Raw genomic sequence first — 27,259 nt, forward strand, 5'->3', positions numbered from 1 at the left:
TAATATAGGGCATTAGCATAAGTTTCTAACCTATTTGCATTTCTTAATGTCTGGCGGCTACTAATGAGACTGACACATATTGCTTTTAAAGGGTTTCCTCGTTTTAATTAATTTTGTATGAAATTATTTCCACATTGAAAGTTGATGCATAAGTTTTGACGTTAATACGGGATGTAGACCAAAACCTAAGCTAAAAGCTTAGCTCGCATATCTAACGTACTTTTTTTACATAGATATTATAGTCGAGTGCAAACCGCACTCTAATGCAAACCCAATTGAAAACTGCGTCAGCTATTATGAGCTAAACTAAACCTAAATATTGGCTTAGCTCTTGGTCTGCAGGGGTAACTCCATTAATAATGGTAATTAGTGGCTACCAGCCCAATTTTAACCGCAATTAGTGTTGACGTATTATCCTATAATTAATTACTCAATAAACAGACAAACTTTATAATCCCCTTTGCTTTACATATTTGTAATTTTAAAATTCATTTGAATACAATAGAAATAGTCCCACTGCTCCATAATTGATTGTAATTTATTCTATTTTCATTACTTTAGTTTCCAACATTTAGTGCTGAGTTCTTGTAGAGTCATTAGATTAGTGAAAAAATGGGTGCGGGGTATAAAATAATTGTGGAAGATATTATTACCGAAAGTGCTAAGGGTAAGATTTAGTAATCTACCCTTGTCAAAGTGAAAAATTTCTTGTTAGAAAGGTTGAAGATTAGTTAAGTACTTAAAATAATTCAATTCTTCTTCTTCTTTCGTGTCGACAACAAACCTACACAGTGTCAGCCCAAAACTCCGCCACAAGAGTGGCTTTGTCAGTAAAATAATTCAATGAAAGAAATTTAAAAAACCCTATTTCCTATATTTATCTGTGTTCTATAATCTGGTGATGAAAAGAATCACACAGAAGATTACATTATATAGCAATTTTGTAACGCACCTATAGGTCATAGTTGAAGCGACGCATTTCAGTTTTTCTCTCGCTCTCATCTAATAGTGATTCTTTGCGATAGAACAAGACTATATGAAATAGGTAGCTGGAACTGCGGCCGTTGTACAATCCATTGACACCAGCTTTTAAAACTTCTATCTACTTATTCTTCTTCTTATTCGTTACGCTCTTGGCAGAGCGGTCGTGGTCACGTTGAGGCGTTGTTTGCATCGGTTGTAGAGGCGGATACAACTCTCCGCACGATCTCCCGCCATCTCTCTCTGTTGGCAGACTGTCTGCGTCTGGTGCAGTCACATACAACTTATTGCTTACTTCTTCTACATATTATTTAGTTTAAAAAATAGTCTGATAGAAATTTGGTCAGCGTGAGTGTGAAACTACCCTTTTTCCTTTTTGTAAAATAGGATCTTTAAACTTTTCAGACGAAATCTCAACATGGACGTTTTCGGAAACCACAACTGGACTGTTCATGGTATTAGGCATCTACTTACTAATTGTTGTAAAACTACTACCAGCCTACATGGAAAGAAGACAGCCGTACAAACTGACTAATGTGCTGATAGTCTACAATGGATTCCAAGTCGCCTACTCCGTGTACCTGGTCTTTATCGTGAGTATTAGATATGTTGCTTTTAAAAATGTGAAGGCGTTTTACATAATTTAATTTTATCTTACTAAAAACTAAAATCTATTTCATTGAACATACGCATGTAACATACCTAGATTGTTTAGTACTTTAAAATATTAAAAGTAAGTTTAACCGATTGAGTCCCAGACGGCATTACTTAATGTCATAACAATTTATTATCTATTGTGTCTAGATTCGCGGAGCTTGAANGGCCGGGAATCGAACCCGGGACCTCTCGGCATAATAGTCCGTTCTGAACCACTACACCAAACGGCCGAAAATAGTTATTACAGACTCTATAATTGCGTTTTAATAGAAATTCTCTCAAAAAAGTGCGCGTGCACTCAACCACGAGTATAGTTCCAAAATACTGGACTGTCCTGTCGATGACATTGACAGTGGGGCGCCACCGTCTATACCGGATCGCTGGTTCAGATTTTTGCCATGTTGGAAACCATATAGTTGAACGATGGTAGCGCCCCCCTGTCATTGAGTTTGGTGGGACAGTTCAGCGTGGGTCATCTATACATTCAACAGCGAACGTTGGCTCAACGAATTGTCAATGTCAAACTGGCTTGCGTCAGAGCCGGCTTTTCGTAAAGCCACAAATAAAAACAAACTTTAAACGGTTTGGGTAAGTAGTTATTTCGTTGCTAAATCTAATGTATTCATTCTAGAATATTATTTTAATAGATAGATAGTCATTATTGCACACATGAAATATTGGAACGTATCACTAGTGGTCTGGTCGCGAGATAAGGATAATTAATTTCTTCCAGACAATCCATAGAGAGGACAATTATTTGAGTAAAAATAAGTTATAGCAGTTTACTCTCTATGATCTAATGTGTTCTATAATATTTTAAACTATGTAATTTTTTTTAATATTTATCACTGTTATGGGATTTTGTAATAAACAAACTTTAAGGTAAACAGATATTTCTATGTCTAATGTGTTCTATTTTTTTCAAATACTTAAAGTGCTGAGAACGTAACGTAAAAAACGAATTCCTGAGAAAGCTGTTACATCTCCAAAGATATAAGATAAGATCACCTACACTGAACTGTCCCACCAAACTCATTGACAGGGGGGCGCCACCATCGTTCAACTATTAGTTTTCAACATGGCAAAAATCGGAACTAGCAATCCGGTATTGACGGTGGCGCCCCCCTATCAATATCACAGGTGGGGCAGTTCAGTGTATTGGGTCTATTAAGAACAGTGTTTACAGTTAATTTTGTCACATAAGGAACAAAATATTAAATGACATGCAAAAAAATATGAGCCTCTTAATAGCGCAAGCCGAATGTGATTACTACACTAATTACGTTTGTTCTAAGGAACATGTCAAGGTATACAACTTGACCTTTATACGAACAAATTATGGTTTGGTCAAAGCGTTACTTTAATTTATATAATAAGTAAATAATAATTCGTGGAAAATGAAACAAAATCAAAAAGAAAGTTCGAAGAGAAAGATCGTCTTGAAAGAGTGAAAAGTCATACTACGCGCCACGCTACGACGCCTCGTAGTATAAAAGCTTTAAGCTACCCTCGGCTCGCAAGCAGCTTTTACACGTAATACTTAAAATAATGCTTTAATTGTTTATAGAATCACCAAGTTCTCACAAAAGTTCATCTGTCACCTCATCTGTTTTTATAAGAAATTCATAAAAATATAGACAGGTTTCAGAAAAACCTAAATTTTAGGTATTAAATTGATAAAATTAATACAGAACATAATATTTTAATCAACAATCTATTTCCAAACTATCACAAGATCGGCCTTCAAAAAATGAAATTCAAATCATAATTACTATGCGTACCCTAATAAAGCCTACTTTAGTCAGCATTGCAAAACTCAAGGTCAAGGGTAAACTCACCCAAGGTCGTCCTAAGGTCACAACGAGTGGAGTGGCGAGTCAGTGCGAAGCCAGCGAGCAAACTGAGCCATGCGCGAGCGCACGAATCGATTTCGCAACCCCCAGTGGTGGTACAACCTTTCATAGTGATTGTGAATCGAGGATCTTTTTTTACGGTCGAGATATTGATGAAATTGTTTCGGTAATAGATCATTGTAAATGTATGTGTTGTGGGTATAAATATAATAAAAGAGTATTCTCAAACCTAAGAATTTGAATTAAAAAAAAATATTTGATTAAATTCGGCAGAATTTAGACCTATATTTTCACACAAAACTCAGTTTAATTCGATTCGAAAGTTACCGTACCTGTGTCCGGCATTCTCCCCACGAGGAGAGGTATCTTTTAGTAGTCTAGAACTGTCCATTATCAAATGATTAAAGCAGATAATATTGTCAATAAGAAATAGTAGGGTCTCTACACTGAAAAAAATTTCTAGATCATATCAATTGTTCCAGAATAAGTTAATGTTATAGTTAACCTTGAAGAAGCAGTTTAAATTATTTCAAAAGACACACTAAGCGTCAATTGTAGCAACAAAGCATCCGCGGAATTTACATATTAATAGTCGTCCATTCACCACTGAAATAGCCAAATTTATTATTTAAATGTTACACATATTTGTTTACTACAGTAATTTGAAAGGATCATCCAATGGCTCACGTTGATAAAAATCTGTACAGTAAAATTTGTGATACAGGTTTTTTCCAGAAGTTGTAACTTACAAGCAAGACTTGATGTCATGGTCATCATCAGTTGAGCTTCTTTTTTGTGCCAATCTATCTCCATGCAGCAATAATTGGCTTAGTAATTTGATAAAAAAAGTTGTACTAAAATAGAGATCTTATCATTTCTCGTTTCTCTCAAAACCCTAACAAAAAATATTACTGAAATAAGTGAAGCAAAACGCAACTTACACCACTTCAATAGAGTGTAAGAATAGAACAATTGTACATTATGATTATTTCATTTTTTTGGACCCTTGGCCTGAAACATTTTTTTGTTTTTCTGTATAGCAGTCAGAGCACTTGCAGCACTTTTCCTCAAAGTAAGTGAAATCCTTAACCCTTCAAATATCCATAAGAAGAAGGAAAGAGAGGAAGAATCTATTTCAAGTAAGTACCTACTTGTTGATGGCCGCCGATAACGTAAACATGAAATAAGGGGGCAAAAAATGATGTAAAAACATATTTAAGTAGACCACTCCAAGATGGAATTTATAGTTTTTTTTGTGTTGGTATTAATGATTGTTATACCCTGTTGGTCTATAAAATAAATATGTCCATACAAAAATAACACGTATTGTGGAGGTATAAGAGCTTAGAGAGTCAGGTAACCGCCGGCGGTCTTATGTTCCTTGACGGAAAATCGGCATTTAACCCGTCTCAAGAATCATAAGATCTTATCCAATCCTGAAGATTGCAGGGAACTCCAAACTTATATAAGAATTTCGCAAAACAGCTTTGTGCGAATATTAGGAACCTGCCTATGTCTACAGCTCTCAAGATACTTCCTGGACAACTTCTAGGTTTTTGATTAAATGGTTCCACAGTAATGAGTACAAGTACCTACCTACAATATTCGAGTAAATTAATACGTCTCGATTCACACACGCATTTTGTAGCACATATGTATACCTTTCTAATGGTACGCGCTTCGCTTTAAGCAGTTACTTTAAGGGTAGTTTCACAATATTACAATACGCAAAAGACAATATTGCATGTCATTCGTGACGCAATTGTCCGGCAATGTTCTCTATCTTGACGCATTGCCACATGTGTAATGACGACTTTCATATGAACCCAGATGATACTACAAAGGAAATAACTATGGTCACTGCTACTACATGCATACGTACCATCTGGCATAATAAATGTAGAGTCGACGGCGATACATTTTTGCTGCGAGATAGCAATTACCTATATTAGGCTGGGTTGCACCATCTTACTTTAACTTTGACAAACGTCAAAAATCTGTCAAACTCCATACAAAAAACAACCGTTTCGTTATAGTTACGCTCAAAATTAGTGGTGCAACTCAACCTAAATTTTACTAGCGGTGCCCGCGACTTCGTACGCGTGAAAATATTTTGAAATGTTATATAGCCTAAAGCCTTCCTCGATAAATGGGCAATCCACAGAAATATTTTTTCAAAGCGGACAGTAGTTCCTGAGATTAGCGCGTTCAACCAAATATGCAAACTCTGCAGCTTTATAATATTAGTATTAGTATAGATATAGTAATAGTATAGATAAATTATCTAGTGCTAGGCTTGATAGAATAAACTTGAATACAAATCAGAATATACATATTTGTTGGAATCAGCACCTAGGATACCTCACTATAGGCCTTATAATGATGGCCCAATAAATGAATATGAATATGAATATACAGAAGCTCAAAGTTGCACAGCGTGCTATGGAGAAGGCTATGCTTGGTGTTTCTTTGCGAGATCGAATCAGAAATGAGGAGATCCGTAAACGAACTAAAGTCGCTGACATAGCCCGACGGATTAGCAAGCTGAAGTGGCAATGGGCAGGGCACATAGGACGCAGAACTGACGGCCGATGGGGCAGAAAGGATCTGGAATGGAGGCAGCGTACCGGAAAACGCACCTGCAAGGTGGACCGACGACATCGTTAAGGTAGCGGGGAAGCGCTGGACGCAGGCCGTTACCAATCGATCAACATGGAAAGCATTGGGGGAGGCCTATGTACAGTACTATGGCTGAAATGATGATGATGATGATGAGCACCTAGGATTTCCCAGTGCTTACCATGATGTGTTGTCCGTAAATACAGTCTTCTCCAAATAACACTACCCGTAACTTTTAAAGTCTGTTTTCCTACCATCATCTTCTTCTTAGACCTTACCCAACAAGTATCACATTAAAACGACTACACTCGTATATTGTAAGTTGTGAAACAGCAAGCATAGTCCAGTATAAAATATTAATTAATTTCTTGAACATATTCTTTCTCACGTCTCCTCTGATTGACAGAATATACATTACAATTTGTTACAAACGGGCCTACAAGACAAAAGTATTCGCAATAGACAAGTCCCACCAACACTGTAATAGTTAAAATCGTTTATTTTCTTTGGATGCGCAAACACTGCGCAATTCTATAGTGATTTGACACGGGAGGTGATTGCTGCAAAAAACGTCTGAACGTGCGCGCGGTGACCATGGTTTGTGTGTACGCGGATAATTTACGTTCTGTAAATAGGCTTAAAAAAAGCACTTTTACACATCCCAGTATTAACCCTACCACTGCTTCAGGACAATAAATGGGCCAGTGCTGAGAAGAAGCAGCTCAAGAAACTCAGTCACTATTGTCAGCCTCTTTTTCAAAGGTTTACATGCTTTAAAATGTACAAAGTTATAAATATTTATGCGAGCTAGGTAGTAACGCATCCCAAACATTTTTATCTTTTAAATAATCAATTATGTTGATATGTACAATTATGTTGATTTATAGATCTGGAATAAGCAGTAACATCTAATCTAATAAAAGTACATATTCTAATTCTTATCTCTCAATGTGAAATAATGGAAAATTTGTATTTTCAAGGAAAATCAACTCTGAAGCACGGTATTCGTCAGTAATCAATGTTTCAGTCTTTAACTAAAACGCCCTATCTACACCCTGTTACTCTCGTAACTATCCAGTTTTCTTCATTGGTTACCCTCTTAGTGCATGCAATGTTCTAATCGGTGCAATCAATCAGTCAAATCGAAAATTTTCAAAAAAAAAATGCGGTCTTTTGCGGAAAATAATTCAGAAGCATGGTCTCAATATTTCAGTCTGTATAAATGCCCTTTACAACCTGTTACCAGTGTAACTATCCGGTTTTTATTTATTATGCAAAAAGTTTGGTCACCCTATTAGTGCAATGTTCCACTCGGTGCATTTTCCGAGCGGTTTACACGTTTCCAACCGATCTGAGGAAATTCGCAAGAAAACTAGGTGAGTGCCATGCGATAAGCTAATAAATTAAGCAGCTTTTGCGAAGTTTTCTTATACGCAGATTTTCTCAATACCTAGCCATGTTACCTACATACTGTGTGGATTAAAAGGTGTTGCTTAGGCACTAGTGGAACCATTACTGGTTTGGTTGTATCAGTGCAATGATGTTGATTTATCAAAATCACAATAAAATAGACTATAGAGTAGAAAAGACTAAAGAAATAGCAAAAGGCACAGAACTTCTTTGGTCAATAGCACATGGAATAAAATATTGATTCTCCAAACATTTCATTTAAGATGACATTTTAAAATTAATAACGTTTTGTTTGCACGATGATAATTAAGTTCGTGGTAAAGTTAATCTTTTAAAATTTGTGTGTGTCAGTAGTTTCCTAGCAGGCGTTCATGAGTCAGAGAACCGCCTTTTCAACATTTTGAGCAAACCTACTTCTGGCGACTTTGCGCGTATTATGGTGCTTGGTGATTTATGAATTTGTTATGCTTTTTTTGCCTTCTTTTTATTGAAACAACTGCATTCTCCTCAGGTTTTCCGGAAGAGATTGATAATTCTTCCTAGCGAAATTACGTACCGACGACCTCATAAAAGTAGCGGGAAGGCGCTGGATGCAGGCCGCCACCAACCGGCCATTGTGGAAATCATTGGGGGAGGCCTATGTTCAGCAGTGGACGTTCTGAGGCTGAAATGATGATGATGAAATTACGTAAATGTATTTTGTATTTTTGTACCTACATTTGCCCATGCTATTTATCGAAGTAGAATGAAGTAAATCAAGAAGTAAAGGAATAAATCAATATCAATTGAAATAAAATGACCTCCATTTTTCGAGATCCAAGAAAATTGGGCTAATTCCATTTGTTGTATGAAAAATTGTGTTTTCTTTGTTCGTGATTAATTTTATAATAGGTTTTATAATATCAAATTAAATTACCAGACGATATACCAAGGAAGTCTGAATACGGATTATTTATATTGGTATAATATAGGGCATTAGCATAAGTTTCTAACCTATTTGCATTTCTTAGTGTCTGGCGGCTACCTATGAGACTGACACATATTGCTTTTAAAGGGTTTCCTTGTTTTTATTAATTTTGTATGAAATTATTTCCACATTGAAAGTTGATGCATAAGTTTTGACGTTAATACGGGATGTAGACCAAAACCTAAGCTAAAAGCTTAGCTCGCATATCTAACGTAGTTTTTTACATAGATTTTATAGTCGAGTGCAAACCGCACTCTAATGCAAACCCAATGGAAAACTGCGTCAGCTATTATGAGCTAAACTAAACCTAAATTGGCTTAGCTCTTGGTCTGCAGGGGTAACTCCATTAATAATAGTAATTAGTGGCTGGTAGCCCGATTTTAACCGCAATTAGTGTTGACGTATTATCCTATAATTAATCACTCAATAAACAGACAAACTTTATAATCCCCTTTGCTTTACATATTTGTAATTTTAAAATTCATTTGAATACAATAGAAATTGTCCTACTGCTCCATAATTAATTGTAATTTATTCTATTTTCATTACTTTAGTTTCCAACATTTAGTGCTGAGTTCTTGTGGAGTCATTAGATAAGTGAAAAAATGGGTGCGGGGTATAAAATAATTGTGGAAGATATTATTACCGAAAGTGCTAAGGGTAAGTTTGTACATAGTTTTTGAGTGGGGAAACATAAAATATGATTTAGTAATTGATATGATGGGTCGTATCGTAGGGCAGGCCTCCCACTGGGTGGCCCGACGATCTGGTGAAGGTCGCGGGAGGTGCCTGGATGCGAGCGGTGCAGGACCGGTCTTTGTGGAAATCCTTGGGGGAGGCCTTTGTCCAGCAGTGGACGTCTTTCGGCAGAAACGAATGAACGAACGAACGAATCTACCCTTGTCAAAGTGAAAAATTTCTTTATTTGTTGAGTGTTGAAGATTTGTTAGGTACTTAAAAAAATTTAAGGAACGAAATTAAAAAAACCTTATTTCCTATACATATATCTGTGTTCTATAATCTGGTGATGAAAACAATTACACAGAAGATTACCAGATGGTAGCAATTTTGTAACGCACCTATAGGTCATAGATGAAGCAACCCATTTCAGTTTTTCTCTCGCTCTCATCTAATAGTGATTTTTTTTTATGCATAACAAGGCAGGTATTTGACCACAATCGCACCTGATGTTAAGTGGGATGCAGTCTAGGATGGTACATATCTGCCCTGTAAATGCTTATTCACTCTCGCCTTGAAGAGGCCCGGATTTGTTATAGAACAAGACTATATGACTGGAAATAGGTAACTGGAACTGCAGCCGATAGTACAATCCATTGACACCAGCTTTTAAAACTTCTACTATTCTTCTTCTTATTCGTTACGCTCTTGGCAGAGCGGTCGTGGTCACGTTGAGGCGTTGTTCGCATCGGTTGTAGAGGCGGATACAACTCTCCGCACGATCTTCCGCTATCTCTCTCTGTTGGCAGACTGTCTGCGTCTGGTGCAGTCACATACTACTTATTGCTTACTTCTTCTACTTATTACTTAGGTACTTTAAATAATCTGATAGGGTCAGCGTGAGTGTGAAACTACCCTTTTTCCTTTTTGTAAAATAGGCTCTTTAAACTTTCCAGACGAAATCTCAACATGGACGTTTTCGGAAACCACAACTGGACTGTTCATGGTACTAGGCATTTACTTGCTAGTTGTAGTAAAACTACTACCAGCCTACATGGAAAGAAGACAGCCGTACAAACTAACTAACGTGCTGATCGTCTACAATGGATTCCAAGTCGCCTACTCCGTGTACCTGGTCTTTATCGTGAGTATTAGATATGTTGCTTTTAAAAATATGAAGGCGTTTTACATAATTTAATTTTATCTTACTAAAAACTAAAAGCTATTTCATTTAAAATACGCATGTAACATACCTAGATTGTTTAGTACTTTAGAATATTAAAAGTAAGTGTATTATGCTTTAAATCTATGAACGAAAAATTTTATTTTCTTATAGAGAATCAATCAATCTTATAGAGATGACACTCATACCAATTATGTATTTCAAAAGAAGCTTGTTTTCAAAAAAATAAATCCAAATCGTATAAATGAGTAGTCGTTTCGTTTCAAAGTCATGTTAATTCATTCCTTAACCTTGTAATTTCAGTTTCAGTTTTCATTTCATCCATATCTAAGTTTTTGCAAAATACATAGAACCAATAGAATTCTATATTAATATGGAATTCTAAGCCAGTTAACATTAAAATTTGAACCAAACATAAAGAGTAGTGATGAAAAACTCCTTATTATAAAGGTCGAGTTAGTTATATCATAACAATCCAATTATCGGCGAATAATATAAGTTACTAAAAAAGCCTTTCAACGTCCGGTATAGGAGTACTCATAAATTGCGAATATGCACTTGAATCTTGATACACTTTCGAAAAATGATTCACAAAACCGGCTTCTGGATTTTAACTCATTTTATAATATCATGTGCGTAAGTTCGTGCTCCAATTCTGTCGAACGGTCACTTTCCCTTTACTGACTCTTTTTGAAGTACCTATAGCAAAGGATGGGGGCTATCCCGGTAGTAGAGTTTCGCANAGCTTGAAGGATTAATATGCTTCAAAAGTATGAACGAAAAAGAATATTTTTACACTGAAAATTGAATTTATAGAGATGACACTCATACTAATTATGTATTTCAAAAGAGGCTTGTGTTTCAGAAACCAAGCCATATAAATAAGTAGTAGTTTCGTTTCAAAGCCATGTTAATTTATCACTTAAAACCTTGTAATTTTAGTTTCAAATTCCATATGCCATCATATGGAATTCTAAACCAGTTAACATTTGAACCAAACATAAAGAGTAGGTGATGAAAAACTCCTTTATAAAGGTCGAGTTAGGTATATCATAACAATCCAATTATCGGCCAATAATATAAGTTACTAAAGAAGCCTTTCAACGTCCGGTATAGGAGTACTCATAAATTGCGAATATGCACTTGAATCTTGATACACTTTCGAAAAATGATTCACAAAACCGGCTTCAGGATTTGAACTCATTTTATAATAATGTGTGCGTAAGTTCGTGCTCCAATTCTGTCGAACGGTCACTTTCCCTTTACTGACTCTTTTTGAAGCACCTTTAGCAAAGGATGGGGGCTATCCCGGTAGTAAAGTTTCGCACTCGTTTAGCGATGAATTTGCGTATCATTTAGTCATTAATGTAGAGCTTAAGTAACAAAAAGACTCGTATTCTGAAACGACAATAGAAACAAATCTCACTCAAACAGCTTCACTTCACTCACTCAAATACTTATACATTTATGTTTGTGATTAGTTTTATCAAAAGTTGTCAAAAGTCCAATGCTTGAATGAATATTTATTTAATAATATTAATTCAAGCATTTGATATTACAAAGCTTTTTGGACCGCACGTCGCACCTTATTTTTATGCAGATTAAGGCTGGGATGAATAAAGCTTTGACAAACGTCAAAAAGTGTCAATCTCCCTACAAAAAGCACCGGTTATCGTTATAGTCACGGTTAAAATAAGGTGGTGCAACTCAGCCTAAGGTTAATTAAGCTTATGTCAGATAAATATTTTTACGCATGTAGAGACAGTAAGCTTAGAATAAGAATAATAATGAAGATTATTCTCATACTAATTGAATTTGAAACATACTCATTAAATTTAAAGCACATATCAAAAGCACCTTAATGAAAAAGGGTTACTATAAAGTTGATGATTATATAAAAGATAAAAATGTTTGGAATGTTTAACTACCTAGCTCGCATCAATAGGTTATGACTATAATTTGTATATTTTAAAGACTGTAAAACCTTGAAAAGGAGGCTGACAATAGTGACTGAGTTTCTTGCGCTGCTTCTTCTCAGCACTGGCCCATTTACTGTCCCGAAGGAGTGGTAGGGTTAATATTGGGACGTGTAAAAGCGCTTTTATGAATTTTACGAGCAACGTTCTTTACAAATTCGACTTCTTAAGTCGATTGCTCTAAGAATAAGGTCCCTTTGTCATGGCATCAAGGCCCTTTCCCAAATTTATGTACTGACTCTCGGTGAACTTGTAAATAATAAAAAAAACAGGCCACTTTATCCTCTCCTTATAGTTTTTGCACTTCATTGTGATTGCCGCGTTTAAAATTTGTTTCAGTATGCAAGATATTTGTTCAACTTCGGAATAATAACTACGAGATGCCCTAAAGGAGAAGCTTTACAAGAGGTGAGCTTAAATTGACTTAAATTACAAAAGTTTTTATAACCAGTTTAATAAACTTTTGTATTAGAGTTAAGTTGTATAGTAAAGTAAAGGAAATTTTGGTTTGACGCTACAAATTTTAAAATAATAGAATTTGATTGAGATTCAGCTAATAATAAGCGAAACAAAGATGATTCCTTAATTTATAGCATTACATTTTAAGTATGATAGGTCTACTAAGATGAAGACCTTGATAGAGCTGACATGTTCGACCTTATCGCTCCTAAATAAAATAAAGATAAACAATGGCCCTTATAATTATATCCTTACCATTCCCAGGTGATCACAGAGATCTACCCATACTTCATAGCGAAACACCTAGACTTACTCGACACGGTATTCTTCGTTCTCCGCAAGAAAGACAATCAGATCTCCTTCCTCCATCTATACCATCACTCCGCCATGGTGTCTTGGACGTGGCTCCATCTGCTACACCATCCCACAGACCACTTCGTCTGTGTTGGGCTACTGAACAGCTTTGTGCATGTACTGATGTACGCGTACTATGGACTTGCTGCTCTGGGGCCGGAGTACGCTAAGTTTGTGTGGTGGAAGAAGCACCTCACTAAGGTTCAGCTGGTGAGTTTTTTTTAGTTTTTGGTGTAGCAAAGGCATAATTTGTAGAAACTTGACTGATGAGTTCTCTATCAGTCTGCTGTTGAGGCTGGAATAAATAAAAAGTTATATTGATTGTTAGATCTAAACTTTTATGAGCAGTATTATAATTAATGCTGACTGTAAATTATTTATTGGCAAAGGAATTGAAATTTTTTGTACTCGTACCTATATTGTCGATTAGGTGGCTATAATTTAAGAATATGGTAAAATATTTGCTACTTAGTAAAACTACTAGGTACTAAGCTAAAACGTGATTATTAATCTCATTTGATTTTCACAGATTTCAGGTTTTTACATTTTTGCGTTTTTTTTCTTCTTGACTTAGGGCAGAGGGCGTTTTCATTTACTTCAAAGTTAAAAACCAAATCTTTTAGTCATCTAATTACAGTTGATTTTGTATTAATGGCAATAATCTAAAGTAATTCTTACTTGTTACTTTTCCAGGTGCAGTTCATCCTAGTCGTCTCCCACCTGTACTACCAACAGAAGCTGACCCCGTGCCCGATCCCGGCTTTCTTTCACTACTTCTGCATGACCAGCATCATCACCTTTTTCTTCCTCTTCATGAACTTTTACTGCAGAAGCTACAGAAGTAGAAGAACCAAGAAGAACATCTGCGAACAAAAAGACGATGTGACTGTGAAATCTGAGTAACGTTTCAAGATAATCCCTATTTGGAAACAAACCTTAACATTCTTTACATTCTGTATTAAGATCTTGCAAAATTATGTTTACTTGAAGCTAAATATGTTTAATTTCATGTTACTCTTTTTCCATAGTGTTCATATCAATAAAGTAAGTACGAAACTTTTTATAGTTACTTTCATTTAAATATTGCTATACATAATGTAAGAATCCAATACTTACATATTTGAAAAATTTAAATGGTAAATCATTTTTTGTAAATAAATGTATGTAATCATATTATTATGACATAATATTCACAAAAGTGAAACAATTCTTTGCGGGGCTAATGTTCCCTTGGAATAAATTGAACTATCTTTAATAAGGTTTTCTAGCTGGTCAAGCCCTAGAACCTGGTTATACTGGTGCAGTTCTGGAAACGACTGGTAGATCATCTTTATGAAAAGAAAAAAACTAAGAATAATTTCATTAAGCTGAAACTGTGCAGCGCTACTGACCTTCACCTTCTATAGCAAAAAAGAGAGCCTTTATCGCGTAAATTTACCCATTCATCATCTAAAACGAAGCCTCTTTTTTATGAGGAAAAACTTGCTTATTGCACCGACAACCAATTAGCAGATTCAGGCATTCAGGCGTTTCAATGAACGTAAACTCATTCATCGGAGGCTTAGATGCGCAAGAGCATTGCTTGTCCAGAGCCTGCGGCAGTCGTGATCCGACCTTTGCAACGAGAGGACGTGCCGACCATTCTCTCTACAAACGGCTACTGGCCGAAAACGATCGCGGGTGAATTTAAAAATAAATTTTTTAAATTTGGAATTTTGTGTCATCTCTTGGAATAAGAGAAGGTTAGTGCCACTTTTTATTGTTAAATTGGAAAGTTTTGACGTTTTGTTTATGGTCTATGTGTGAATTGGCCTAGTTTTGCAATTTGTGCTGAAGTAGGAAACGTGGTTTTATGGCAATCTTTCGGTGTTCACGTTTTGTGCATACGCCATGAAGTGCATCGTAATCTGTTTTACTGTGATGCAATAATACTGCAACTGTGATTTTCTCAACAGCCTCACTTCATTTGATGCAAATTATGCAAATTGGAAATATTGATCTTATTCTACCTTAAGCACTACATATACATCAGATTAATATTGGTAACAATATTTTTGAATCTATTAGACATAGGTAGGTACAATTACCCTGAAAGGTATGTAAAAAATGAAATAAAAAAATATTTATTAATTTTGTATTGCAAAGCAAAATACATAACTATATTATTATTGACCATCATCTCTATCTACTATTTCTATGTATTTACTACTAGGTTGACTAGTATAAATCTCTTTTATGCATTAGTACATTTTGTTTGAGATTTCGTCAAGTAACATACTTTCGACGCCTACACAGAACACCATAATAAAATTATAAAAATCATAACTTTCTAAATTTTAATGATTTTACTTTAGTTAAATTGGGCTGGTGGGTCAAAGAAAAGGTTAAGGGATTTAAATGTATGTAAATGAGTACATACTTATTGTNTTTATTGTTGTTGAAAAAATGTAAACAATTTGTGAACTACCATTTTGTCCATCATTTACTCGTATAATCAGGCTTGCAGTCCAGTTTGAAGAATGTTAACTATTGGTTAGATTGGCAGTTATTTAATTATGATCAATCTCATTCTGTAACTATAAGTAATATCCAATTAACTATTTTTTTTTGCACATGGTAAAACACTTTTGTTTTATACCAAATTTAAAATACAAATCACCGGGTAGAATATTCGTGATTATTATGTACCCATTGCATTGTAGCGACAAAAGTACACCATGAGATATATTATTTTTTCTCCGGTTTACTTATAAAATTATCAAAAAATCAATAGAAGTCCACTGCTGGGCATATTAGTATCCCTTACCATAGTAGGACAGCTAATATCAGAATAACTTTACATGGTGCGGTCCACACAGCTTATGACCGCAGTCTGTGGAGGAACACTATATGTGGTCGCGATCCTCAAAGTCAAAGTTAAAATTTCTTTATTTGTTTATACTAATAAATAGTACTTACAAATCGTCAAATATTTTGCTCTTAAGGAGCCTCTACATGTCTCATAATCTTTTTACCCTACCAGTGAGGGACCGAGAAAGAAAAACGTTTTTCATTGTTTCACAAGATTTTAAGCTTTAAAAACTTAATAAAACAGTGTATTAATATTCACCAAAGGAAAAAGCCAGAAGGTATTTAAAACACCGCGAACAATTTAACTTTCTATATTTAGACAGTAACCTTACAACAATCAGTTAATCAATATTGACATTCAGGGTTCAACTTCGCAAATATATTTTATACGTGATTGCATAAATGAATTTTAATATCGTGTTCATAAACATGTAAAATTGTATTTTTTTGTGTTATTCGCCTTAATTTATCAAGTTCGTTAGGTTTGGACTTATTTTTCCACATTTATCGATCTTATAACGGCCAAAAATATCCTCATAGAAAGTATTTGCTGTATTTTATTCACGTCGAAAAAGTTGTAACAAGAATACGAGTACGTGGAAAAGGTGGTGTGTTTTTTTCTTGTGTGCAAAAGAATTTTCCAATTTCTGTAGAAAACGAAAGAAAACTTACGCCCGTATTCACAAACATTACTATGAGGTCTCACAGTGTGCGTGGGCGCACAGGGTAAAAAAAATAACCCTAACAATTTTAGAATTTACCTAATACTGTATACTATATATTCGTTTTAAATATCAATTAAACCGTGTCATAAATTAATTACAACGCTTCAACTATATGCGCTGACAAGTACAAAGAGCAGGCATAGAGGCGAGCGAAGCTTGAGTCACTACGATGAAAGCTCTTTCTTTTTACAGTTTTATCACTGACCATCTAATCTAGCTTACAGACTATGAGCCATTGTCTAAATATAATTATATAACTCAAAGGTGACTGACATAGTGACCTATCAACGCACAGCCCAAACCACTGGACGGATCGGGCTGAAATTTGACATGCAGGTAGATGTTATGACGTAAGCATCCGCTAAGAAATGACTTTACGAAACTCCACCCCTAAGGGGGTAAAACGGGATCCACGCGCACGAAGTCGCGAAAATACCGTTGATTATGCACCGCTATTTTTGCTCATAGAAACATTATTTTTAGTAGTCTTAGCAACATTACATAATAACTTTTAATTTCGGTATGGTTTTGGCTTGATAGTAATTATGATAATTATTTCCTTTCTAAACTAATGTAGAGCCTAAGGCGAGCATATTTTACCAAAGTCTAAAGTGACCCGACTGAAATGAAAATCAGGACCAACTTTGCCCTATTGAGCCACCACTCACACACACACACACACACCAAATAACTGTATTAAAAATATAAAGACTACTATCTTTAATCTAAACGCCAAAATATTGCACGGTTGTTCTATTATGGTAAAATTGCATGGTCATACAAAACTTAGCACAGCTCAATGACGTTTTATTATACCTAAGATTGTAAACCTACTTTTAGTGGTGTAGGTGGCAACTCTAAAATAGACACCTAAACGAAATGTATAGTATACCTACCTTTTTATGCAAAACAAGGCAGGTATTTGACCGCAATCACACCTGATGTTAAGTGAGATGCAGTCTAGGATGGTAAATATCTGCCCTGTAAGTGCCTATTCACTCTCGCTTTGAAAAGACCCGGATTATAGTGTTCAGGAAAGACAGCAGCAGGCAGCGAATTCCAGTCCCTAGCTGTTTGCGTTTTGAAAGAGTTATCGGACCTTCGAGTATACTTTCCGTTTGTATTCGTTAAAGCAAATTAATTGTGAAATTTTTCAATATTAAAAATGAAATATTTTATTCAGCGACACAAAACAGCATCAAAAATATGAAACAAAAGTAAATCTAGATAGAGTAAGTAATGTGCGTGTCACCGAAACGGTATATACTCAGCATCAGGCCGAGGTGTCGTAAGGGACACCACGACGCTGGTCTTCCGTGGATACTCGAAGGGCAAGAGGCACCGCTATAACACAGCAATACTACTTCGGTTGCAGTACAAGTAACATTTATCACTTTAAAAACACGCTGATTTCCTTACTGGAATTTTACATTAACTTTTGTTGGGCAACATCAATTCTTTTTTTTAATTAGTAAAAAAAGTTTTTTTACACATTTTCATTCAAGCAAAAGTGCATTGGCGTGGTGCAATTTAATAAAGGTAACTTGATCTAACTTGTTCAGATTACCTGAATTAATAATCAAAGTGTGACGCACACTATTTACATACTCACTAGTGTTAGACAATAAGACGAGGAAGTTGAGAATCACTTGTAATTATAGTTACAATTATAGTTTCTCAAGATACTATGTAAAGATCAATTAATCCGTATGTAAAAGCAGGGTTTCATTTAGGTACTGACATTTTATTTGCGAGATCATTTTTTTATAATAGTTGGGCCTTTTAGTAGTAGATGAAAATTATAAAGAAACCATGACTTCTCATCTTAGAACATGGAACTGTTTTTGATTTTCTTAAGAAACACAGTGTTTTATTTCTGGGACATGTAAATGAATCAGAAGGCAAAGAATAGAGCAGCAAAGAGTGTTTAGTCTAAGATAGGGTTCAATTGTGAGAGAAAGTCAATAAGCCTTCGATCGCATTGATAGCATTGTATCTATAGGGTGTTTTTTTAGAGGTATACAACTTTAAAATGAAATAAAATATGTAAAAATATGTATGATTCACATGGTATTGGTTTTGTTTAAAAGATGTTCTTATGCCATTTATGCTTCAAAATTATTTCGGGCCTAAGGGCGCCACGGTTGGCTCAAATGTAGCGTAATCGAGATGTCCAATTTTCTTTTTTGAGCAATTGGGGCCATACATCGGCAATAAGGCGACGAATGTTGGCATTGAATTCCGTAGTTTATCTACGTAGTAATGGACTTCACATATCCCCAGTGAAAATAATCCAGTGTGAGATCACACGATTGTGGAGGCAAATTTAAAGATCCATCTCGTGAAATTATGCGCTCATCGAATGTTTCCTGCAATAAATTGAATGTGTTGCGTGCTGGTTGGATGGTAACACCATCTTGTTGAAACCATAGCTCTGCCACATTAATATCATTCATCTGAGGAATTAAAAGTTACGAAAATTACGTCACGGACGTTTGTATGGAAAAATGAACCATGATTTTTAAAATACATTTTTGCACAATTTGCAAACGTTGTTCTGAAGTAATTCTATTTAATTATGAAATGGCAAAACATACTGTCCACAAATGTACCACCAACTATCAAATTAAATATCACTAGAAACAGTGTAACCAATTTAAAGTTGTATACCTCTAAAAAAAACACCCGTTACTTATAGGTAAGTAAATTAAAATGAAGAGCCTTATTTATACCGGAAGCCAAAAAGTGGCAGGAAGTGAAGCTATGAAAAAAATATAAAACTCTTTAATCGATACCAATTTAAAGATGCGCCAAAATAATGCACACTTTCCACACTACCAATACCATCATAGTAAAAAAAAAGAGGCAGAGAGTGCGTACAAAGTGGATTGGAGTAATTACATATTCTATCAACATATTCTAAGAAAATAATGGATTTTTAATAATGAATTTTATTCCGTTTTATTATGTTTTAGATTTACTACCAAATCCAAGTACCTATCCCATTGTACGAGTATCATAACAACTCTATCAATTTGTTTGTTGCGTTTTCAAGTTTGACATACAACACTGTATTCGGTCATATTGATTTAGCGATAAATTGAACTTCGGAAAAACTTATAGCCTGACATGTTATCGAAATAATTGAAGGAGTTTAATAAATTCAGAATTCAATAATATTTTTATGATTTTTTTTAACCGTTACTTCTTTGAATAAATACTGTCTTAAATCCTTTTGAGGTTTTAATTATTTACTTAATAAATCCAATGTGTTTACTGTGTGGTAATAGGCAAAAGCACATACAAGCAATGCCACACACTTATACCATACATTCATATACACATCTTAAAATAACACCTGCAAAAGAAATCCACCATTAAGCTTATAAAACATTTAATCTAACTGCCATTTTTTATAATTTTATGTCACAAGTTACATTGCACAACGAGTTGGTAGATAATGACTGGGTCTACGCAGCCTCTTCATGACGTATGTCAGGATGACAAACGACTACATCTGTCAACGCATAGAAAAGATTTCGCAAACGACTCCACTGTATGGGATGGTGGCCATGTCAATGGTTATGAGAAAAGTTTGGTGTCACACATAGTTAAAAGCTTTCTTGTAAAATGACATCTATTACTGCGACATAAAATAGTAGTGTATAACGTCGACGAAGTAACGTCATCAGTACATGAAATGGCATTTAAATCTAAGAAGTATTGTTACTTAATCGAATTAAACTTATATTATTAAGTTGGAGGTGTTAAAATGCCTACGTTGATTTATAGATATGATGTGGTAACATATTAATTACACAAAAAATACACGTTAAAATTAATAATGAACCTGTAATCATGTGACGTATTTACTTGCGTTTGCGTACATTTATATACTGACGTTTTTACTTATTAACACAATGCTTTAACAATAATTTACGACCGTTTATGTTAGTGTCAATCAATTAAAATTACAGGGTTATGTTGAACTTAAAATTACAGGCTTTTTGTTGAACAAATAGTAATCGGTTAAAAAGCCTCGCTCATTTATTATGTACAAGTAGAGACGTTGCAGTGTCTCTACATTATTCTTCTTAAAAAATCGTTATGGTTTATGTGAATTTGCTTATACCTATGTACTACACCCTAATTATTATACTACTGTACTTAACAAGGACATAACGTAGCGATCACGACATCACATTTTTGACGAGTTTAATTTTCATCCACAACGAGGAAGCTCTTGGCCTGTATCTCACCTGATGGTTTGTGACGATCAGGCCGAAGGTGGAAGCGAGCTTCACCCGGAATCCTTAACCACGGAGGAACTGGCTATCTTACCATTAGAGGTACCTTAGTAAACTTAAAGCTTAGTTACAACAGGATATTGCAAAATTCCCACGGGAACGGGAGTAAGCGGGTAAAAACATTTTTATGAAAAAATCTAAACCGCGTCAGATAGATGAAGGGGGTAAAACGGGATCCACGCGTACGAAGTCACGGACGGCCGCTAGTGTTTTAATAAGTTATTCATCTTTTTAAAGTCAAAAGCTTCTTTAAAAGAAAAGCAAACGAACGGTTCTTGTCCATTTGGCATGTACTGTTAGATTGGCATGAAAAAATTACTACTTTACCAAAGTATACGAGTACCTACTATGTCATGGTACGGTGATCAGCATAAAGAATGAAGAATCAAGATTAAACCAATTAAAATTCTAGTTACAGTTAAATTATCACTCTCCATTTCAGATAACGCCGTTTTAAATACTTCTAATGATTTATCATACAATATATCATTATTTCATCACCTCTTTTGTCTTGTTAAAATTAGCAAAGAAAAACAATCTGAAACTTGTTAATTGTAGTGTTTAGAAATAAAACTGTACAGGAGAAAATCGTATAATACCGATAAAAACAATTATCAGTCTTCATAAATAAAAACGAAAAAGTTCGAGAAGTATAACTTCTACGTCGAAGGATGTGGTATTTCATATAGTACTTGTTTACGTAGGTACCTATAGTCCATAGTACAGTATATTCATATGACTTAAACTCAAAAATTTTGTTTGATTTGTGTCTAAATATCACCTTTAACCTACACCTACATAATATTCACAGTATTTAGCTTGTTGTTTTGTTGTTTTTATAAAGGATGTATTATACAAATAAAGTTACATAGCGGTGCTTATTTATTACTAGCGGCCCCCTGCGACTTCGTACGCGTGGATCCCGTTTTATCCCCTAAGGAGTTGAATTTTGCAAAATCCCGTCTTAGTGAGCACCTACGATCTAAAAGAAACCCCCGGGCAAAATTTGAGACTCCTAGAACTTGTAGTTTCTGAGATTTCGTGATGAGTGAGTCAATCAATCAGTCAGTCAGTAACCTTTCGCTTTTATAGANCTTAGAATAGATGTATGTATATTATACAAATAAAGTTACAAAGCGGTGCTTATTTATTATCAGCGGCCAGTTACTGTTCTATTATTAACATGTCAAAGTGACAGCTCACTCAGACACAGATTCACTACCTAGATGTTATTTAAATAAAAAAAAAAATCAATTCAACTAGCGGCACCTAGTTAACTGGAGTGAATGTGACGTACAGACAACATCACATTAGTTTATACGTTTTTATTCCAAGATAGCTCTTATTACAGATAAATAAGATCCTACAGTTTGAAGCTTAACATGCTGTCATCTGAGGGCCTAGTGTGAGTTTTCATCAAAAAATGACATTAATGTATGACGGATTGTACAGCGCCCCTAGCGGGAAAGGTTCAAAAACTAACATTTTCATACATTTTTACACTGATCAAGGTATAATTAGCTTTTGACACTGACCAAGTCTCCAATGCTGATCAGTTTTGTAGTTAGTTGAAAATGACGTAACTAAGCCAATTTTTTTTTTAAAATAAGTTTTAGTAAAAGAAATCTGCATTTAATATTATCAGTTGCAGTCACATAAAAAATATTGTAAAAAATAAATACTACTATTCAGCACCTTCAACCATCATTTTGAATCATTTTTTATTTTCATAAATCAAAAAACACTTATCATCAAGCTTTCCAAACATACATAAGTATAAAAAACAACCTTAAATAATTCAATAACTCTTTTTAATGATAGAAAATCATTAACAGGTGGAATAGCCTTCAATAACAGTAAAGTGCCTATGTTACCGTCTATAGCACATAAAGATAAATATTTCCGTTGTAAAATCGCCCTTAATACGACAAATAGTCGGTTCACAATGTTGAACTTGATGTGCTTTCAACCGTATGTCTGAAACGACGGTCAACGATCTCTAGATTTGATAATGACCGACCAAAGTGTGTTAGAGTAGGCGCACACCGTTGATTTTTCGTCGGCCGATAGTTTAGTCGGGCAGTTGATCAGTATGGGCATGTATGGGAGTGCGCACACTACGCCGATTCGATTTGACCGATTCTTCATACAATTAAAATCGGGCACAACTATCGGCCAACTAAAAATCAACGGTGTGCGCCTACTCTTAGAAACACTGCGAAGGTTGCAATGCTATAACGTGTGAATGGTATAAAGTTTAGATGAATCATATTGATGCTTTTTATTGTAATAGTTGGCATATTAAGTTATGCTTTTTAGTGTAATAGGGACGGCATATTAAGCTAATGGAGTTTTATTGACAGTTGAATTAAGAGCTATTATCTGCTGGCGGTTATACTTTTCAAATTCAACTTAAGGCCAGTTTTTATCTGTAGTTATAATTTTATTGGTAATCTGTTAATTATTGACAAACTATAAACTAATAGGTAAAAATTTTACTAATATTCAAGCTAACCATTATTGAAAAACGCATTTTGTTAATATCAAAAAACTGGCCCAAAGTGAAAAACATTTAACGAGCAATATGTAATTTAAAGACGACCTCACACACATAAAGCATATCAAGCGTACACTGTGACAACTTGTACCTAATGGCAATACTTAAGAGACATTGCCACCAAATTGTAGACTCTGCTGTTGACAATAAGTTTTGCATAACTTGATTCTATTGCTTTGGTTTATCTTTAAAACATTAATTTGTTAAACCCTATAACTTTAGCTGAGATTTCAAAATTGGTCAACTCAAAGAGACCGCCATACGGTTCCCAACAAAACATAACGGTATTCATATATCAATTTAAATAGCATTAATCTTCTTGACCGACAAACCAACAGTGGCGGTCAAGACAAAATACGTTCGTTTGAAAAAGTTATAACAGTTTAAGCGACAGGTTTATATTGCTATAGTGAACGCTGTAGTAGATAAAGAACATGTATATGGTAAATTGTCACACAAGCCGGTTCCATTTGAAGTAGATCAACAAGAAGCAACATGGTGGTCTAAAACCGGTGGGTGACTATTCAATTTACCATGTTAACACGGTAATTATAAAATTATATTCAGTTAGAATGTAATAGTTGCTAATTATCGACAACATTCGCCATTAAATTGGTCCAATTAATTAATTTTTGCATCGACCACGGGCTGGAAGACGTAGCGTGGGCAGGCCTCTTACTAGGTGGACCGACGATCTGGTGAAGATCGCGGGAAGAGCCTGGATATGCGGGCAGCGCAGGACCGTTCACTGTAGAAAACCTTAGGGGAGGTCTTTGTCCAGCAGTGGCCGTCATTTGACTGAAACGAACGATCTTAATAGTCAGTTTTTTTTAAATAGGCTAAGTATCTTCGCCTTGATCGGACTGCACTAAAAAAGTCTTAATTTTTGAGATATTAGTTGTTACCAAATTCGTCCGATTTAAGTGTTCTCCACAATAGGTTCGTTTTATTTGCCATAAGACATTTAGACAACGAAATGCAGTCTCTGAAACTTGAAGCTTGTATTTGAAAAACTTTTTTAAATTGTGGCGCGGATCAAAATTTTTTTGCTGTAATTTTTAACAACTCAATGTGAGATTTCAGAATATTCATTGCTATTTTTTGGTATTGTGGAATAAAAAAAATTAATCCCGAATTTTGCAGAAACAGAAGACCAACTGATGCATTTTTCAACTAACTATATCGCCAGCGCGCCAACGTACGTGATGAAATAGGTACTTTACTAAGCCAAGTAACTCCACAAAGTCTTTTAAACCCAACCTTTGAATTCGAAACAGTCTAACCGTCTATCTACGTCATTAATTGCGTTCACAGTTAGCTAAGGTGAAAGTTGCCCAAAAATTGTTGCCCACAAATTGCTGCTAGCCCAACTATTATGAAGAAAACTGCTAGGAAAGCGGCATTTTGAAATGGCTAGTTTATAAAGATTGATGTCAAATAAACATGTCACATGATTTTAGGAGTTTAGACCAAAATTATAAGAGCTTGTTCTATAGCAGAGGTGGCCAAACTTTTGACATCTGAGGTCTTCTTATGCTTGAAAATATACTTGCAAGGTAGAGTTTAGAAGGGTGAAATAAATCATTTTAGCAGCAACAATACTGCCACGTTACGACCGATCGAACATATATTTATAGGTAGATAGATATAGTCAGTGTTCTTGGCGCGAATAGTACATTTTAAAATAAGTTCAGTTTAGCCCTTGGCCATCATTGCTCTATAGAATAGTGACGTTTACTAAACAGAGTTACAGGTTGTACATAGTTATACATAAACTAAATTGAGAGATGAGTATAGCGTTGTTCTCGCGCTAGTAATACGTACTTGTGAGTTTTGGTGGTTTGTTTAACACAAACAAGTAACATTGTAACTTTAAGAAAGAGTGGGGCCTCCTAACCACTTGAAACAAAATGTAATCTTTAAAGATACTGTAAATATTTTTTCATTTTCATTTTCATAAACGTCTAATGTTTGCTGCTGACGGGATTCGAACCGCAACTGTAAATATGTTTTACTCAGTAGGTCGATTAAACCTACATACAATGCGTGGTTATAGCTGGAAGCATTCTATATTTAAACCACAATATTTTTTAAGGCGAAGCGACGACATTTGTCTGCGAAGAAGAATTTTTCATCAATTTATCGACAAAAATTAATAAAATTACAACCAATTAGGATAGTTAATCACAAAAAAACAATAGAGCATCACAACATGACGTAACAAGTGCGCTCCAATCACAAGAGTATCGCGGCGATATTGACCTATCACTGCTAATCGCCTTCGTAAACAGTAATTACGTGCAAGTACGTACGAACAATAGTCGGCACTTAACACCCAATGTCACGGCGTCACGCGATACTTTTCTATCTTCAATGCTGGAAGAATTTGAACCGTATAACAAGGGGATAGAAACCCTGTGATTTTTTGATGCTCGATATTTTAACGTTACTAGTCCTAGGATTTTATTTAATTCAGCCGAACAAGTAGAACATCCTTAAATCCATTCATTACCAAACACTCCAAACAGGTAAAATTATTAAAAAGGATTTTCATTATAGAGCTAACTATCGAATATTGTATTTTTCACTTTGCATAGTGAGTTACATTTAGAGAATATGATACGAAGTAGTGTAAGTAAGCTCAGACATTTTTTAAGGAAATAACATTTATTGTCAGTTTAACGAGCACACAACCCTTCAAAGGCATACAAATAAAGACAACATCAGATTTTTTTGCAAAATCACCATTATTACAAACATCCTAGGCCACAATGTTTACCTTGTCGTGCCGTCATCCGCACTATATTTAAAAATATCGTTTGTTCGTTCACATTAATATTTTTTTAATATTTTTTGTTTGCATAAACGCAACAAACTTGACGCAAGATTCGTATAGAGGGTGAGTTTTATTTGAATTCTCTTACGGTATTCTATAGTCTGGTTCGTGAGCACGTAGAATTTTGTCCAATGACCCCAAGCTACTCATCCTTATCGCTCGCGCGTAATTATGTTGCTATCGCGCTCTCACACTCACTGCGGGTGCCAGTCGAACAGTCGCGACAGCAATATAATTACGCGCGAGCGATAAGGATGGGTAGCTAGGGATCATTGGACAAAATTCTACGTGCTCACGGACCGGGCTTTAGTACAGTCAACGTCAAATATTTCGTGACACCCAAAGTAGCTGAAAACGTTCGCAACACGTCTTTGTTACAATTGGAATAAGGTTTGTTTTGTCAACTTTTTGGTCACTTTGGGTGTCACGAATTATTTGACGCTGACTATACGAAGCCCGGATACGATCTCTAATACGCACTTTGTCAAATACAAAAGCCTATAAATTGAGCAAACATATCAAACATTGCCAAAAGTTAAGTAATTTGGGCTTATAACGATATTTGCTTAACTGGCCGAGTGCTGTGTAAACTATGACAAGAATTTAGTGCTCTAAGTTTACACATTGGAATATTTTATATTCATAGTAAATGGCTAAGGAATATTAATGCTATTCATATTTTTACAAGCTGTGCCCGCGACTTCGTACGCGTGCGTGAAAATAGTTTGGTTAATATAATTTCACGTTTTTGCAAGTAGATTGATGTTATATAGCCTAAAGCCTTCCTCGATAAATGGGCTATCCAACACATATTTTTTTCAAATCAGACCAGTAAGTTCCTAAGATT

The 27,259-nt window shown here is 35.1% G+C and overlaps 2 protein-coding genes across 4 annotated transcripts in view; both read left to right on the top strand.

Annotated features, from left to right (window-relative positions):
- Positions 1 to 583: 583 nt before the first annotated feature.
- LOC114354379 (elongation of very long chain fatty acids protein 7) lies at positions 584 to 14,197 on the top strand. Of its 2 annotated transcripts, none has more exons than XM_028306742.1 (5): positions 584 to 667; positions 1,387 to 1,574; positions 12,664 to 12,732; positions 13,048 to 13,347; positions 13,831 to 14,197. In XM_028306742.1, the coding sequence occupies exons 1-5, from the start codon at positions 613 to 615 to the stop codon at positions 14,038 to 14,040; spliced, it is 822 nt and encodes a 273-aa protein (XP_028162543.1). In that variant the 5' UTR covers positions 584 to 612; the 3' UTR covers positions 14,041 to 14,197. The 2 variants fall into 2 exon arrangements, with proteins under 2 accessions (XP_028162543.1, XP_028162542.1); XM_028306741.1 differs by lacking the exons at positions 584 to 667; positions 1,387 to 1,574 and adding exons at positions 9,064 to 9,147; positions 10,122 to 10,309.
- A 526-nt stretch (positions 14,198 to 14,723) lies between these two features.
- sit (stuck in traffic) overlaps positions 14,724 to 27,259 on the top strand; it is a 44,329-nt gene continuing 31,793 nt past the window's right edge. For both annotated transcript variants that reach the window (XM_028306734.1, XM_028306732.1), the window contains exon 1: positions 14,724 to 14,879. The gene's annotated coding sequence lies outside the window, so the exon portion shown is untranslated. The remainder of the gene's footprint in view (positions 14,880 to 27,259) is intronic.

The sequence above is a fragment of the Ostrinia furnacalis genome, unplaced genomic scaffold (genome assembly GCF_004193835.3).
Source record: "Ostrinia furnacalis isolate ACB-3 unplaced genomic scaffold, ASM419383v2 OfSCF2047, whole genome shotgun sequence".
Taxonomy (NCBI): Eukaryota; Metazoa; Arthropoda; class Insecta; order Lepidoptera; family Crambidae; genus Ostrinia; species Ostrinia furnacalis.

What these genes read in the sequence shown, in the direction of transcription:
- LOC114354379 (XM_028306742.1), top strand. Translation starts at nt 613, where the DNA reads ATGGGTGCGGGGTATAAAATAATTGTGGAAGATATTATTACCGAAAGT. An exon ending in AAGGAGAAGCTTTACAAGAG is followed by an intron (nt 12,733 to 13,047) that starts GTGAGCTTAAAT and finishes TACCATTCCCAG; the next exon opens with GTGATCACAGAGATCTACCC. An exon ending in ACCTCACTAAGGTTCAGCTG is followed by an intron (nt 13,348 to 13,830) that starts GTGAGTTTTTTT and finishes TTACTTTTCCAG; the next exon opens with GTGCAGTTCATCCTAGTCGT.